Here is a 16,226-nt window from a genome sequence, read left to right as displayed (position 1 = left end):
CCTGAGAGTTCTCTTGGTGAGTCTTTTGTTCTGTCTTTTAGGTCGATGTGATTGTGACTTTGGGTGGACTTGGAGGACGCTTTGACCAAGCAATGGCATCGGTGGAAACGCTTTTTCATGCAACAAATATCACTCCTTCTCCAGTGATAGTTATCCAGGAGTGCTCGCTGATTTACCTGCTTCAACCGGTAAGTGTTGTGAAAAGTTACTTTGTCATAAAACTGACCTTCCACCCACCCTGACACCTAGGCCTTTCACCATTAAATGCTCACTTTATCAGTTTGTTCTGTAGCGTCAGAGCTGAAATATAAAATACGTTGCAGGCAAGTGGACAGAAAATGATGGGGCTCTGAATCCCTCCTTTGGAAAAGATTATATTCAGTTTGTCACAATAGATTTGTTTAAAACGGGAGAAACAAGAAAACCAGAAAGTATGAAAACTGAATTGGTTAAATATAGAATATTAATTATAAATGGGAAAAAAATTAACCTTTTAAATTAGATTTCAGTAAGTCTAAATTTAGCACACACCCCTTTTGCATGCTGAGTAGCAATATAAGGAAAGATGCAAGAGGATGTTATGAGGGAGTTCCTGACATACACATCAGGCAGAGCTCTTATGCAGTCCGAATGGTGCAGTTCATTATGGCAGGAATCCATCTAGCATCAACAAGGGAATTTGTTTAAGATGTGTTATTTCTGTGGTTTTTCAGATCTGTTATTACATTTATTGATTCATAAAACAACACACACAAAATATCTTGCTGATCTTCTGCTTCTGAGATTTAAATTAAAGGCAAATCTAAACATCAAACACTGTTCTCTAACAGTGATTCATTTATTTTCTGGAAAATATGTTTTCCCCTTGGCAAGGTTTCTAAAAGCTTACCTAACTTTCCCAATTTCTCCAGGATAGCTTATTCTATTAAAATAAGTAACATTCACAGGTAAATTTGACACAACCTTGCACCAGATGTGCTTCATGGTAATTTGAGAAAAGCATTAATGAAGTTCTATGAGATTATAGATTTAAAGCCACAGGGGCAGGTGCTCTATTAACAATTTGAATCACTGTGTCTGCAGGAAAGGTAGCAGGCGCAGGAGCTCTTTTGCCAGTATGATGAGGAATTACTCTGATCATTAGTTTCACAGCCAAATAGATGGATGCAGCAGAGTGAGGGGGAAAGAGAAAAAAAGGATAACTGTGCTTAAAATCTAAAAGTGAGGAGTAACTTGCTTGTAATTGATCTGTGAGTGCAGTACTTTTCTGACCACTGTAAATTTCCGTTAGGGTATTTTTAAGAACATGTTGAAGAGCTGAAATAAACTGGACGATTTCCAGTTCAACTTACAAAACTCTTGCTAAGACTAGAAAGATTTCTAATTATTTTCATCCATCTTTTCCATAAGCGGCTTTAAAATGCCATGCGTAAGGATGTTTTCATGAGTCTTCCATGAATAATTAAACCCTTTACAACTTGGAAAAAAAAAAAAATTGTGATCTGTGTACTTTAGATAGAAATGGGAGGTTGCTAATTGTTTTGTTTCCTGGAAACTTCTTTGTCCTATTTTTAATAATGCCATACAACGAGCATTTAATATTTTTTTGTAGATGGGCAGAGTTCCACAAGAAACTACAGGCTGTTTCTAGCATACAGAAATAAGGGGCAGATATGGGGGCAGGTCATTTAAACAATCTTAGTGCTAACTGACAAAATTGCTTTTCATTGCTGATTTAAGCTTGTCACTGTTGGCATCTTCAGTCAACTGTTGTCATACCTCCAGATAATGACATTAATCCTGCATAACTGGTGTTCTTTTAAAAAGTGAGTAGTTTTTAAACTGAAACAAGGATCCTAAGCTTGGAAGTACTCTCCCTCTCTCCCTCTCTCTCTCTTTTTTTTTTTTTTTTAAATGAAATTCAACTTGATATTTTTCTCTTCCGAACAGCCACAATCATGACATTCTCTCTTTTCCCCCTCTTTCCTTTGTAATTTAAAATCAAGGTAGGAGGGAGTTTAACGCAGTGGGAGACCCACTGACTGTTCAAAATGCAAGTCTGGAAACTGTGCAATAAATGAAGCAAGGTTTTGAAATTCAAATGCTGATGCAAATGATAAAGTTAAGAGCATGTTGGATTTTCTATAAATGTAGAATGGAAGTCTTTCTTTCTTGGGAAGAAGAATCTGATCTTTATTGGATTCTTCGGATAAAATACATGAGCAAAATATAATAACGGTTTTGCCTCCAAATAACATTTGCCTTTGGTTCAGTGTAGCTGGAGAGTGGTTCTCTGTCATATGTACCTAGCCAGAGTCTGAAATATTTGGATACAGCAGATAAACTGGTAATTCCTTAAGACCCTTAGGAAGGATAACAAGGGGAGTAACAAGGGCAGCTGCTCAATTTGTAGTTCCCAGTGCAGAAACTAAGAGCAGGATCATATGAGTAGGTATCTAAGGCCAGCAAAAATCTACTAATTGTTTGAAAGAGAGAGATTTCACATTGTTACAACGCTGGTGTGGAAGGCTATGGTAGAAGAAATACATCAGTATTTAACACACTTGTAAAGGGTCCAAAGTGTTGCAGGAAACATTATGGACTTGCTAAAAGTCGTCAGGGTTGTAAGAGGAAGACAGCAAGGACAATGCCTGATTTGGGATCCAATGCAGACTGCAAGGTGGACAAGGTAAGCAAAGCCTTTTTTCATTAGCCAACAACATTACCTAAGTACTGAATGTAAAAGTAATTAGAACTTTTGAGTATTGAGGCATTTCTTGGGAAATAGATAGACAGTGCTAGTTTTTGAAATATATAGATAAAAATGTTTTGGCATGGAAAGTGTAGAAAACTATAAGGAAGTAAACTCTCTGATGTTCTTTTCTGACCTTTAAGGATGAGCTCCTGTAAGGAAAGGAGAAAAAAGATGGGAATAATTACATCCCATAAATACCTGTCTCTATGATCTCTATGGAGAAACTGAGTGGGAGGCTGAAATGTAGATATATCGAGTGTAAGTATGTAAATTTAGATAAATTAATTCCAATATATGTCAAACCACTAAAAAATATTTAAGAAAAGAAAGCAGGCATGAAATGAGTTTCACCTATGGAAGGGCCCAAACAATGAGAACATAGTTTGTAGCTACAGAATTTATAAATTGACAGTGAAAGATTTTCTCTTGTCTGAATGGGAAAGGAAAACTAATGACAAGCAGCCTAAATGAGCATGTTTGCTCAGTCTTCACTAAAGCAAAATATTCCTTTGAGCAGATAACCAACACAGTTAAAATCAGTGCCAAAATCTGAAGAATTTAAATTGCTTCAGAGAAAAAGCAAATAAAAGATTGAGCTGCCTTTGATTCTGCCAACTCCAAGGGCTGTTACTTTTTGTGTGCCATGCAACACTAATTAGGATAGAAGTCAGAAATAGGGAGACTGTAAGAATTCTAGGATGTGATGCTTGTTGTGAAGCATTTTCTTATGTGATGATTGGAGTTTAAAAAAAAGAAAAAAGAAAAAAATGTACCTGTGTACTGAATAGATGTCATATTTCATTCTGTAGTGGAGGAGGGAGAAAAGCTTGAATTTTTAATTAGGAGTAATCAGTCTTTATAAGCAGGATATTTTATGCGAGAGTTCATACATTTTATATTTGAAATTTGGTAATATCAATTACCATTAGACTATACCCTGGCTGAAGAGCATAAGGCCCTTAGAGTCATGTTTATCATGCTAGCCATGCTCAGTATGAATGGCTTAAGGTTTCACATACATACTTTCTCATTTTCTGGTTGTGTGCTTCTCAGGAGTACAGAAGCATTAGCTTCTGTACACTGAGCATAAATTATCTTTTATCTGTGAGTTTTATGGCAGTTTGTAATACGAGGTAATAGGATTTATGACCAAGAAATGGGAAGATGTTTAAGAGTTAATGAGGCCTGTCTTTTACATATACTGAGCAGTTCAGTTTTCCTCACACAGGATTCCAGCCCTAGGATGTAGAGAAGAATTGCTGCCTACATATGAAAATGCATTGCAGAAGCATATTTTTGTCAGTTAACTAACTCTATTGAAAGAGTGTGTGAATACTTTGATAACCCTTTTTCTTGCACCCAGCTTTTCTTGTAAGTGCATGCCTGCCTTCCCTGTGAGAAATTATGAATAATTTAACATCGTAGGTAGTGGCCCAGCAGCTAAATGTGAGCAATAAGAATCAGGAATCCCATGCCTTATTCTTGGCTCTTTACCACCATTTCCTTGAAGAGAAGTATATTGGGTAGTCTTTTGATCCCACAGTCTCCTGGACTGTAAATTGGGTAAAGCCCATGTCCTTCTACGAATGGGTACTGTGAGGCTCGTTTGGTTATTTACAGAATGCCATTACATCCTCTGCTCTGCACTGGGGTGGAACATAGATTTGTGGTAATAGTAACAACAGTATTAGCAAGACCCTTAATTAACATAAATATTGCCTTACAGGAAGCTGTGCAGATAATTAGTTAGCATGGTCCCGAGCACAGTTTCCGTGGGAGCCGGCCATCCTTCTCGCAGATGGCATCTGGGCACGCTTCAGGTTTAACACAGGCCAGGAGCTGCTTCCGGAGCGTTTGGAAGGGACCGCCTTGTCACGGGGCCAAGGGAGAACAGCCACACGCACATGAGCATTGCTGTGCAGCTTGGCTTGAGTTCCAGAGCTATTACCTGAACCAATTTACAGATGCAGACAGAGTGACTTGGCATGAAAATCTGCTCCTAGATGGAGACACTGCAGCAGATGTGAGAGAAGGCACAAAGACTGGAAACTTTGGTGGGGTTTGTTGCTGCAATTCTTTGCGCCAGTGAATGTTATTTGATTTAGTCTGTGTCCATGCTTGTAAAGTTTAATGGGAAGTTCAAGGTAGATGCCTTCAACTTGTGAGTTTTTCTCTGGCAGACAGTTCATGAGATTTGCAGGACCCTCAAGTATGAGTTATCCTATCAGTTCTGTATCGCCTCATATGGAAACAGATCTGGATTGCAGCCAATGGAGAAAATCCTTAATGAATGTGCCTCCTATGGGGGATAACTTTGGCAGTCTCCTTTTCCTAGATATTTATTTTTGATGGGTAAATTCAGTTTCAAAAAGATTGCATTTGTAAAGGAAGGCATTTAAACATATATCTAATATTTAAACATGCATTTAGTACTTAGAGTATTTATTGTCCTGAAAGTCTCTCTCTCCTGTTTGGTATCTTCTCTCAAAGAGCACTCTTTGAACTCAATCTCCTTGACAAAGTAGTCGGTCTCTGTGCCTCAAGCTCCTTGTGGAATTCACAAATACACAACTTCTTGTTCTTTGATAAATACCTCTTTTTGTGACTTTTTCAATGAGAAAGCCAGCCATTCAGCTGGACAGAGACACTGCAATGTCAAAAATATTAGCTGAGGAAAAATCTTAATCCAGCCTTTCTCTTGGAGCCTGTGTCCTTCACAGAAAACCTTGCAGAAACAGGTTTTGTGCTTCCAGAAGTTTAATATTACATTGAAGTGGCTTCTCAGAAAAAAAAAAAAAAGTTGATATGTTGGTAGTTTAGCTGCCTTTGTTTCCTTCTTTGGTAAGAAACTTTTAGGATTTGGTTACAGCTCAACTTCTGTTCTTAAAATAAGACTTAATCTAGTCTTATTAACTAGTATTTTTATTCTTTCCTGGGAAAAGCCAGCTGGACCAATTCATTCTTATCCTGTGGTAATGTAGTGGGCCTGTGCAAACGTGACCTACAAAAGGCTACAGGTCTGAAGGACTTAGGTTTATTTCATGGTAATTCATAGCTATGAAGTGGTGTTGCTTCATGTTTTTGCACAGGATTTCTCTGTTTTACTGAATATTAATGATCCAAAATTAATTCATATTTGTCAATAACATTCTGACCTGGAAAAGATCTACTTGCTATCATACTTCTCGCTATTACAGAAGGAAAATTCTGGGTGGATTTTCTCTTAACAGCTACATTCTTTGTAACTTTGTTCTATTACAACATCAGCAGATGTGTAGTATGAAATATACAAAGATTATACAGAATCTTAGAAATAATAATTAGCTTTTGAAATAGTCAAATCCTTTTAAACAGTTTATTTAGCATCAGTTAAAAGTGCAGCCTATATCAACTTTATGGATGACATCTAATAGTTACGGATTTCTTCTTTATAAGGAAGACAAACTGACAACAAAAATTTCATAAATCAATTTGTTAGCTTGCAGTTTAATAAAGTACCTATCTTTCAGAGAGGAACTATCATTGCCAAGTGAAAAAGAATAGTCTTTATTAAATGAAATTTTCATCTGTTCATAATTGTTAGGAAACAAGTCATGCTCTATAGCAGGACATGATAATCACACAGCTGTTTTTAAATGCATGTCTTAATGGTGTCTGCAAGAGAAGACAATGTAAGGAGTCTAATTGGCTTACGCAGGTATTTCTAAATTCTGAAGTCACCCAGTGTGATTCTCAATCAATAGCTTGCACTTGGTAAGTGTCAACAGTTCTGCTCGCAATTTTTTTCAATATTTGTCCAGATTTTTAATTACTGCAGCTGCTAATGGATGATCGTCGAGGAGAACCTTGGCCCGAAACAAAACTCTTCCAATGAGATTCCTGCTCTCTGTTGTTGACTGTAGCTGCTGTGATATAATCTTGTCAATATTGATAATATCTATTTTGTTGCTTTATAGAAACCACAAGAAGTTTTTTGCTACTAAACTGATTATCTTAGAGCTGGTTTGTTGGAGTTTTTTTCCCCCAAATTTGTCAATTACTTTTCTTTCCTTCAAAATATTAATCCATCTTTTCATTCCCTCCCTTAATAAACTCTTTTTCAGTGGTCTGATACTTTGGGCTTTTGTGTGCAATGTAGCATTAATAATTTTGTGTACTATAAAACAATTCTTCTGCATTACATTAAATGGTCAGCAGCAAAATACAAGATGTTTGTCTTTGACATTTGCTTATTGGTAAGAGCTGATACATAAGCTGGGATCAATAGGAAGCTGGTAAAACTTTATCCTGTTTTGACAATATTAGTAAGCTGAGGAAGACCACAGCGGTATTTTCTCTTGCCGTGTGTTCAGTTATCTTTATTCCGTGACTGAATGGAGGAGAAGATGGAGAACGTGTGTGTGTTCTTTCCAGTTTTGTTTGTTTTTTTCCCCAGGTAGGATTTACTCCTATATGAGGATTTTGTAGCAAGCTAAAGAATTTCTAAGCTTTTTGTGAATAGATTTTTGGCCAAAAAGGAAAAAAAAAAAAAAAAAAAAAAAAAAAAAAAAAAAAAAAAAAAAAAGACTGTTAATATGGATTCCAAATTTGACCAAAATATTTAAATACTTTGTACATAATTCGATAAGCTTTCTATTTCTACAAGGTGCCATATTATTATACTTTAAAAAAGGAACATTATGCAAATGCTTGTCTATATGAAGGTGTCATAGACTGGCACTTTGCAGATTGATTTTGTAGTATTTCTATGATTATGATTTAGAGTATTTGTCTGTCATCTAACACCTGGGAGGAGTAATGCAATGTTTTGAATTTCAAGGTCAACTATTAGACATGAGGAAGTAAGAGGACTCAGAGGAATAATTATTAACATTTTCTGTGCCTTGCCTTATCAGATGCCATCCTCCTTACTAAGTAGTCATCATACTGCAAGATCTTATTTTCTTTATCTAGTCTTGTTTCTTCCACTTTCTCTTTCTTTTCCCTCTGGATTTTTCTTGAATCCTATCAACTGTCTTTTCTCAACAGGTCATCTTATCTTAATTTTTTACTTCACTTTTGTCTAAACTGTTCTAACTTTACCTTAAGCAGCCACTGCTACCCTGAAAATTTTTCCCAGGATTTGTCTCCTCCCAGCAGTCACAAGTGTATGCTATGAAGCATTAATTCATCAATGCTCAGTCATTCTGCCTTCATCTATTCATAGAATCATAGGATCATATTCCTCTTGGGTCTCAAAATGTTTCATGTTTATTTCATTGTACCAATGACCAAAGTGGCCCCGTATTTAGTACTGGAATCTACTACAGGGGTGATACCTGCTACAGTGTGCCTTTGCATCACTCTGAAATCGTTTCTATGCTCTAACTCTTTGTTCAGCTTTATTATGTTAGCCCGAATTTCTCAGGTTCTGGAGTTCTGTTCTACCCACTAAGTGACACTGCCTTTCTGAAGGCACCTTACTGCCTTGCTCGAGGTGAATTTCACCAGAGTTTTGCAGTATCAACTTTCCTCTTTGAGTATTAAGTAGATTTCAATGATTGTTTAGGGGCATGCCATTTTTTTCACTCCCTGTCTGAGTTACAGAAGGTTCTGTAGGGAAACTAACAAGTATCAGAAATCTGTAATCTGTGACAGAACCTTATAAGGAAAGAAAATGAATGGAAAAATATTTTATTTCACAGAATCTAAAATATAGCCAGGAAAATCAATATTATTGTTCCTATCCTGAATGTAAATAACAGTAAAAATTGAAGTGATAGTAGGTGATAAATTATTTTCTACTACAAAATCAAAAAATAAAAATGCTGAACACTTAATTGTTGACCTGAAGGGTTTATAAAATCCTTTAGAGGTAAATTTAATAAGTCTTTTCTGTTCACATCTGAGTACTGGTAGTAGTTGAAGTTGTAGAAGGTGAGCACCTTTATTCTGGCCTCAGTTATATTTGAAAATGTGTTATCTCTTCATTTCAATCCCTTTGTGAAATGGCTTAGGGTTTTGCAATCCCTTACAGTATCACTGTTAATTCTGCACCTGCCAGGGCAGTGGTATCAACATTTACTCTTAACATCAAGAAAGGGTCAGGGCAGAAGAGTGATAATACTTGGTAATATCAGAAGTTCTAGGGAAAATGCTGTGCTACAGTGATAAACAAGATTTAGGTAGAACTATTCAGCTTTGCCATGGGAAGTGATTGACTTGGCAATCCGAATTTTCTTCATGTTGATAACAGCTGATTACATTACTTCAGGACTCTCTCTGCTCTCACAGAACATTCCAAGAGCAGATGGGGATCAAGGATTGAATTCCTCATTGTCTTTTAAGGCTGTAATGTGTCTGTCACTCTCACGACAACTCCACTCAAAAATACTTGCCAGCACTGCACTTGCGCCAATGACCTTCAGGGCAGTACACAGGCTTCCTACTCTTTATACTAAATCAAGGGATTTGGAATGAATATGTTTCTGTTGGAAGGAAGAAAAGAAGTCCGGAAACAATCTCCAGGATCTGTGAGGGAGTTTCAAGAAGATGAAGCTAGGCTTATTCCTGAGATGCACAGCAGAGGAATGAGAGACAGCGGCCCTAAACTGAGATGGAAGATTCAGGGTAACTATAAGGAAAAGTTTCCACTCTGAGGATGATTACAAATTACGTACGGGAATAGGTTGCCCAGAGAATCTCTGTCCCTGACAGTGTTCAAAACCTGATGAGAAGGCTGCACTCCCGAGATTTCCTCCCACCTAAGTGATTCTGGGACACTTGGGAAGGTACAGGTAGAGTGAGTAGGTGTGTTAAAACCATTGTACAAGTATCTATTGAAAAGAATTTGGAATCCCCCGATACAGAATATTGTGGCCACAAGAAGAAATAGTGGTTCTGTCCACTCTGCTCTCTTTTCATGTTTTTGTTACCTTACAAAGGGAAGTATTGTAGTCTCTCATGTAACCTCACAGAAGGAAATGCTGAAAGGAGAAATCATTGCTGTCTCTGAATGCGCTGAGTAAATGCCAGGGAGACAAACGAGGTCTGCTTAAGCTCAAGGCCAATGTTAGAACAAGAGTAAATTGCTTTAAACCAGGGATGGATTAATTTCTATCAAAAAAAAAAAAGCCATTCAGAGGGAGCTGCAAAAACTTGAGAAATGGGCCAACAGTCTTCCTTGTGATGTTCAACAAGTCCAAGTGCACCTGTCCCAGTCATAAGTAGAGACTGGAAGAAGGAATTATTGAGAGCAGACTTGCTGAGAGGGGCTTGAAGGTGCTGGTGGATGAGAGGCCGGACACGACCTAGCCATGTGCACTCACTGCCCAGGGGGACAAATGTGTCCTGGGCTGTCTCCAAAGCAGTGTGGGCAGCAGGGTGAGAGAGGGGATTCTGTCCTTCTGCTCCTTTCTGGTGAGACCCCACCTGCAGTGCTGCATCCAGCTCTGAGGTCCCCAAGATGGACCTGCTGGAGTGAGTCCAGAGGATGCCATGAAGATGATCAGATGACTGGAGCACCTCTTCTATGAAGACAAGCTGAGAGAGTGCAGTCATTCAGCCTGGAGAACAGAAGGCTTCGGGAAAACCTTGGAGCACCCTTCCAATGTATTACAGGGATTTATAAAGAAGGAGGGAGAGGGACTTTTTTCATGGGTAGATAATGACCAGAACAAGGTGCATTGGTATTAAGCTGAAAGAGAGGGAAGGAAATTCCTCTCTTTCCTATTAGAAGAAATTCTTTGTCGCAAGGGTGGTGAGATACTGGAACAAATTAGAAGGAAAAGTCCCTAATTATTCTTTTGGTGAGATTCCACAACAGGTTTACAAAAGGGAAAAATGTGGAAGAGGGGGAAAGAGTCAGAGCTCGCTATGCTGATTTTACATCCTCAACTCTATTCCCACCAAAAGCAAACACAAAACTTTCAAAAGTTGTTAATATATAGGCATTGTGCTTCCAACTGTCCCTAATTTGCTGCTTTTTAAGCCTGAAGCCTGACAGTGGCATTAATGTGTTTGAACCTTGAGTCACAGGAGCCATACTGGTCTGTGGTCAGATGTTCAGCAGTGATGGTTTGCAAACAGTGAGCATCAGGTCTAGCTCCAGCCACGGAGTCTTTTTCACAGATGTAGCTTCCTTTTGCATTTTATTTACTATAGCTGGAAATACACTGTCTTCCCTACCATCCTCGCAGGTAATCGTAGGAAGTGTGGGTTAGGTGGAGGGACAGTGGGGTGGATGAAGAACTGGCTGAGTGTCAGAGTTCAGAGGGTTGTGATCAGCTGGAGGCCTCAGTCAGGAATCTGCTGAGTCCAGTCTTGTTGAACTGGTTTATCAGCGACCTCAATGAAAGGATAGAATGTACCCTCAGCAAGTTTGCTGATGATATGAAACTGGAGGGAAAGGCTGACACACCTGAAATCTGGGCTGCCACTCTGGGATCCTGATAGGCTGAAGAACTGGGTAGAGAGAAAACTAATGAGGTTCAACAAGGGTGAGTGTAGGATCCTGAACCTGGGGAGGAATAACTCCAAGTATCAGCACAGGTTGGAGGCTGACCTCCTAGAGAGCAGCTCTGCAGAGAAGGGCCTGGGAGTCTTGGTGGATAACAAACTGTGTGTGAGCCAGCCTTACCCTTGTGGCCAGGAGGGGCAATGGTATCCTGGAGTTCATCAGGTAGAGCATGGCCAGCAGGTCAAAGCAGGTGATCCTGCCCTTTTACTCAGCCTTGGTGAGGCCACATCTGGAGTGCTGTGTCCAGACAAGTTGCTACTGAGATGGAGGGCACAAAGATGATCAGGGGTCTAGAGCATCTCTCATACTGTGGAGGCTGGGCTTGCCTATAAATATCTCAAAGGCAGATGCCAATAGGATGGTGCCAGACTCTTTTCAGTGGCCCCTAGTGACAAGATTAGGAGCAAAGGCCATAAACTGAAACAAGGAATTGCACCTCATCATGAAGAGGAACTTCTTTACATTGAAGGTGGCAGAGAACTAGACAGGAAGCTCAGGAAGGTCATGGAGTCTCCCTCTGTGGAGGCATTCAAAACCCTCCTGGATACATTCCTGTGTAACCTGCTCTAGGTGATCCTGCTTTTGCAGGGGCATTGGACTAGATGGTCCCCAGAGGTGTCTTCCAATCCTAACAATTCTGAGATTCTGAAATTCTGAAATCTAGGCATTGCTTTAATATATGCCATAAGAAATCAGATATCCAAAGGTGGTTTAGCAATCAGGGAGAATGCACTACTGTGAAATTGTATACCCTTTGGCTAGTGGTGTTACCAGTACAGAATAAATGTAAGCATATGGCAAAGCAGATTAATGAAATCTAAGCCTGTGTTAAGCACTTCATTGAATAGTGGTCCACAGATGTAAGTACAGTTACCTCATCTGATGTGTAATTCCAAGTTCAGATGTCTCTGCATTTTCCCATCCACATGACAGTCAGTGGTGCTTCATGGGGAGTATTGGCATTTCTGTGGCATCAACATCTGTTTCTGAGTGGGTAGTTTTCATTAAGGGTTCCCATCCTTTGTTAATTAAATTATGGCCTTCAATTTCAGCAGTGTCAGATACCTTAGGGAGAAGAAGGAGTTGCACCCAGAGGAGAATCCTTTTATTCTGGTGAAAGAACAAATTATCAGATTGAATAATAATTAGCTTGCAGAATTCTCTTCTCCTAACCACAATGTTGGCATTGAAATGTACCCTTGTTATATGAGTCTGCGGTCTTCCTACCTCATACCTTAAAGGTTTTTACATGCAGGCATTTAAAAGCTGCATTGCAGTATGTATATCTCTCCCAATAACAGGGGCACATTGTTCAGTTCTTTCTCAGGTATCGCTTTTCTTTTAGTGCAGGGAAAAGAGGAAGACTCCCTAGTAAAAAAAAAAGGGGGGGGCGGGGGGGGAAGGTAAATTTTATTTCTATTGTTAACCACCAGCAGTTTTCCCTCAACTGGGGGATGCACTTCAGAGTGAAGCAAGAGCAGCTGAAGATCTGGAATCAGTCTTCTGTGACAATGATGCCACAGGCAGACAGTCTCATTAGCTGCAAGCTTGGTGATTTTTTTAAGAAGGAACTGCCTGTCTCCTTTATGTTAGAGGAACCTGGGGACTGAGAATAAAACTGATAAGATACTCACTCTACCCAGGGTATTGACTGAAGGTTTAAAGCAATTAGAAGAGCACCAAGAGAGGTCTCAGTAGGTCTCTGAGGAGCCAGGATGTCTCTGCATAAAGTCCTAGACCCTCCTGTCCATTCCAGATTTTGTGAGAGTTATTTCCGCATGTTGTAGGTTTGTAAGTTACCACATGCAGCTTTAACCCACCCATGCTTAATGGTTCTTGAAATCCTTGAGGAGTGTGGAGAGAGTCTGGTGTATTCTTGTTAAGTTAGATGGGTGGCTAGAGGCAGAACTCTGGAGCAGCAGCCTGACTTATAAACAAATCCAGCTATTCTGGTGTGCCAGGTGATGTATGCTACAAAAGAGGTGCACTTCAGAACCTGTGCAGATAAAGGGAGTAGCTCATCATCCCTATTACACATATTTTATCAATCTTCTGTAAGCCTAATGATATAACTGAATTAGTAATGCCTGTGTCATTTCATGGTCTTTCATCTGTCTGACTTCTGGATCACCTTTCCTGTTCACAAGCACTCAGTGAAACTGCAGAAACACCAGGGCAACATGTAATTTCCAGTTTATCAATAGTAATGCCCTTCATGAACACCTCTCTTTTTTTAAAATTCTCTTTTGTACTTAAATGTAGTTCCAGATTACTGTACTAAATGCATTCTGTGTCTCCTTGGGGGAGACATATTATGAAGTATTGTTTTAGAAAACAGGTTTTCTAGCAATAGTGTAGGAATTTTTTAAGTATTTGTGGTATGGAAGCCCACTGAACTGTCAAACATAGTCCCCAAAAACTCTTAAGAATATAAAATAATAAACATTATTCTTTTTTACTCCGAGTCATCTGAGAAAGTGAAGCAGTTTTACTTATTTAGTGCAGTCTGTTCAAAGGCAGAGAAGCTGTGGTGCCCCATCTCTGGAAATGTTCAGGGCCAGGCTGGATGGGGCTTTGAGCAGCCTGGTCTAGTGAAAGGTGTCCCTGCCCAAGGCACAGCCTTCAGATAATGTAGTGAATGCAATTGCTCATTACTGTAGCCCTTGGAAACCCATGCATGATGATGTTCAAATCTGTCATCTTGAAAGACAGTAGGAGCTTGTGTTTCTGAGACAGCCTGAGTCAACCCCTGCAATTCAGTGAAGCTGACGCCCTGCTGGTGTCTCCTCCTGGAAGGCCGTGCCTGCCAAATGCCTGCATCTGGTTGCTCCCATGCAAACTTCGCTCTCAACTGGGGGAGTAAGAACAAGATCGTCACTCCTTGAAGTTTGGCAGTATTTCTCCATGGGACTCTGGAAATGCAGGGTGATTTTTAACACCACTGTTTTATTATAATTGGACATTTTTCCATTTGAGGGATAAAAATCCAATGTTGAGTCAGCAAGAGCTTACCTGAAGCTGGCTGTTATGATAACTCCTCCTTTGTAGTCAACTTGGAGAGGGGGAGAGTGAAACAGCTTAGTATTTAGACATGCTTTGATAGTGGCTTCTACTGTGTTACACTGTACTGAATTGTCATTTCATGATTCCTTTCCTTCAGCCTTGTCCTAGGGTGACTTTATGATGCTTGTATCTCCAATCATCTGTTCTGTTTGTGCTGTATATTGAGTTCTGTGCCATTAAGAGTAAGGAGAGTAAGGTAAAGAGTAAGGAGAAGCACGGAGTTTGTTTTGAGGAAACTGCCTGACTCCTACACATTCTTCTCCGGACAGGTGTTTGGCTGAGGCCTGGAGAGACTGCAGGACAGAGATTTTTTGCTTTTAGTTAGTTTCAGCTAGCTAGGGCAGAGAAGTTCCCTGGACTGGTTTTTTTTCCTTTTTTCTTGGGACTGTTTAAACCTGCTCTGGACTGAAAACAGGGGAACACTGGGGGCTGCACCTGTGGCCCACTGGGGTCTGGATCTCGGCATTTTCCAGCAGCGCCAGAGGGACTGGGACTGATGAGAGACTGAGAGAGAGCCGAGCTACACCCACGGCAAGGACTTTCTCAATTTGCCATCTCACTCCAGAACAAGAGGTCTTATTGTTTCATATTAATCATTCTTTATACTTGTATGCACTTTGTTTGTTAAGTAAAATAGTTTTTTCCACTTTTCTCCGAGAAAGTTCTTCACCAGAATGGTTGGGGGGAGAGGCCGTTTGGGTTTGCTCCCTGGAGGGATCCCATTCAGGGGTTTTCTCCCAAATTTGGCCTAAACAAGGACAAGCCTTTACATCTAAAATCAGGTTACTGTGTATTCTCAACATTTTTTTATTGTGCAGGGTAACTGATGTACAAAGTCTTCGGTGGAAATAGTTATTTTTAGAAGAATCCATAAGATGACAAATAATAACTTGCCTAGCTTTTCATACAGGCTCTGATCTTGCATTAGTGTATCTTGAACTACATGTCATGTCACACTCTTTAGCTGGATCTCAAGGTATATTACTCCTATATTACAGAGGGAGAGAGAGAGAGAGACAAAGGCGTGAGGAAGTGAAATTATTTGCTCAGGTTCTCAGGGAGTCAATGCCATACTGAAAATTGAATCCAGTTTTCCCGGTTTCTATCTCCAGTGACCTGCCAACTGGGACCTGTTTCCTCCTTGGTGCTGGTGACTTTATTAAGAGTGACCTTTAGAGACGATGGAGATTTTTGCTGAAAGTGCTTAATCTTTTCAGAAAAAGCAGAGAAGCTCACTTTTCTATAGTAAAACTCATTTTAAACTTCCTTGGAGAAATTGTAAAGAGATTGATTTGTATAAATAATCTCATTTCTTAAGAAGCCTGAGAAAAAATCTTATTCTTGAATCTGATAATGCCACGGCTTAGAGTGGCCAAATATATATATGCCAATTATAACAGCTGATTATTTCTAATGAACAATATATCCAGGAAAGAAAGAAACAAAGAGTTAGTCAGTGTGGCAGACAGTTATTAAAAATAGTAACTTCTACATTTTAACATCTTTTGGCTTTCTGCCTCTGTGCATGACCACTGTGCTATCCAATAAAGCATTTCTCATCTCATCAGAATTTTACAAGTTCTATTTCAAGTGTCATAAGAAAAAGCAGTTCACAGGAGACATCAGAGGATGGATGTTTGTCCCCTCCTGCCTTTTTTAATGTGTTAGAGATGCAGAAGGGAAAATGACTATACCTATCACAGTCTTTCATAGGCGAGTGAGCAAAAGAAAATCCTGGGGTATCACATAATACTGCTTACATCAAGATTTGTTCTCATTCTCTGAAGTGTCTACAAAATACATACATCATGTCCCAGTACAATGAGCTGTCATGAGCACAGCTTACTCAAGCATAGCAGGAAGTTGTACCTCCGCTAGTATGCAGCTGGACAAACATTAGTGGTTGGATGA

At 39.5% G+C, this 16,226-nt stretch overlaps 1 protein-coding gene across 2 annotated transcripts in view; it reads left to right on the top strand.

Moving 5' to 3' along the window:
• The window catches only part of TPK1 (thiamin pyrophosphokinase 1), a 309,075-nt gene that overhangs the window by 203,229 nt on the left and 89,620 nt on the right, over positions 1–16,226 (top strand). For both annotated transcript variants that reach the window (XM_040081488.1, XM_058421774.1), the window contains one exon: positions 42–188. In XM_040081488.1, the coding sequence (XP_039937422.1) occupies positions 42–188 (147 nt within the window). The remainder of the gene's footprint in view (positions 1–41; positions 189–16,226) is intronic.

Source organism: Hirundo rustica, chromosome 1 (assembly GCF_015227805.2).
Source record: "Hirundo rustica isolate bHirRus1 chromosome 1, bHirRus1.pri.v3, whole genome shotgun sequence".
Classification (NCBI taxonomy): Eukaryota; Metazoa; Chordata; class Aves; order Passeriformes; family Hirundinidae; genus Hirundo; species Hirundo rustica.
This window is presented reverse-complemented; position numbering and strand designations above follow the sequence as displayed.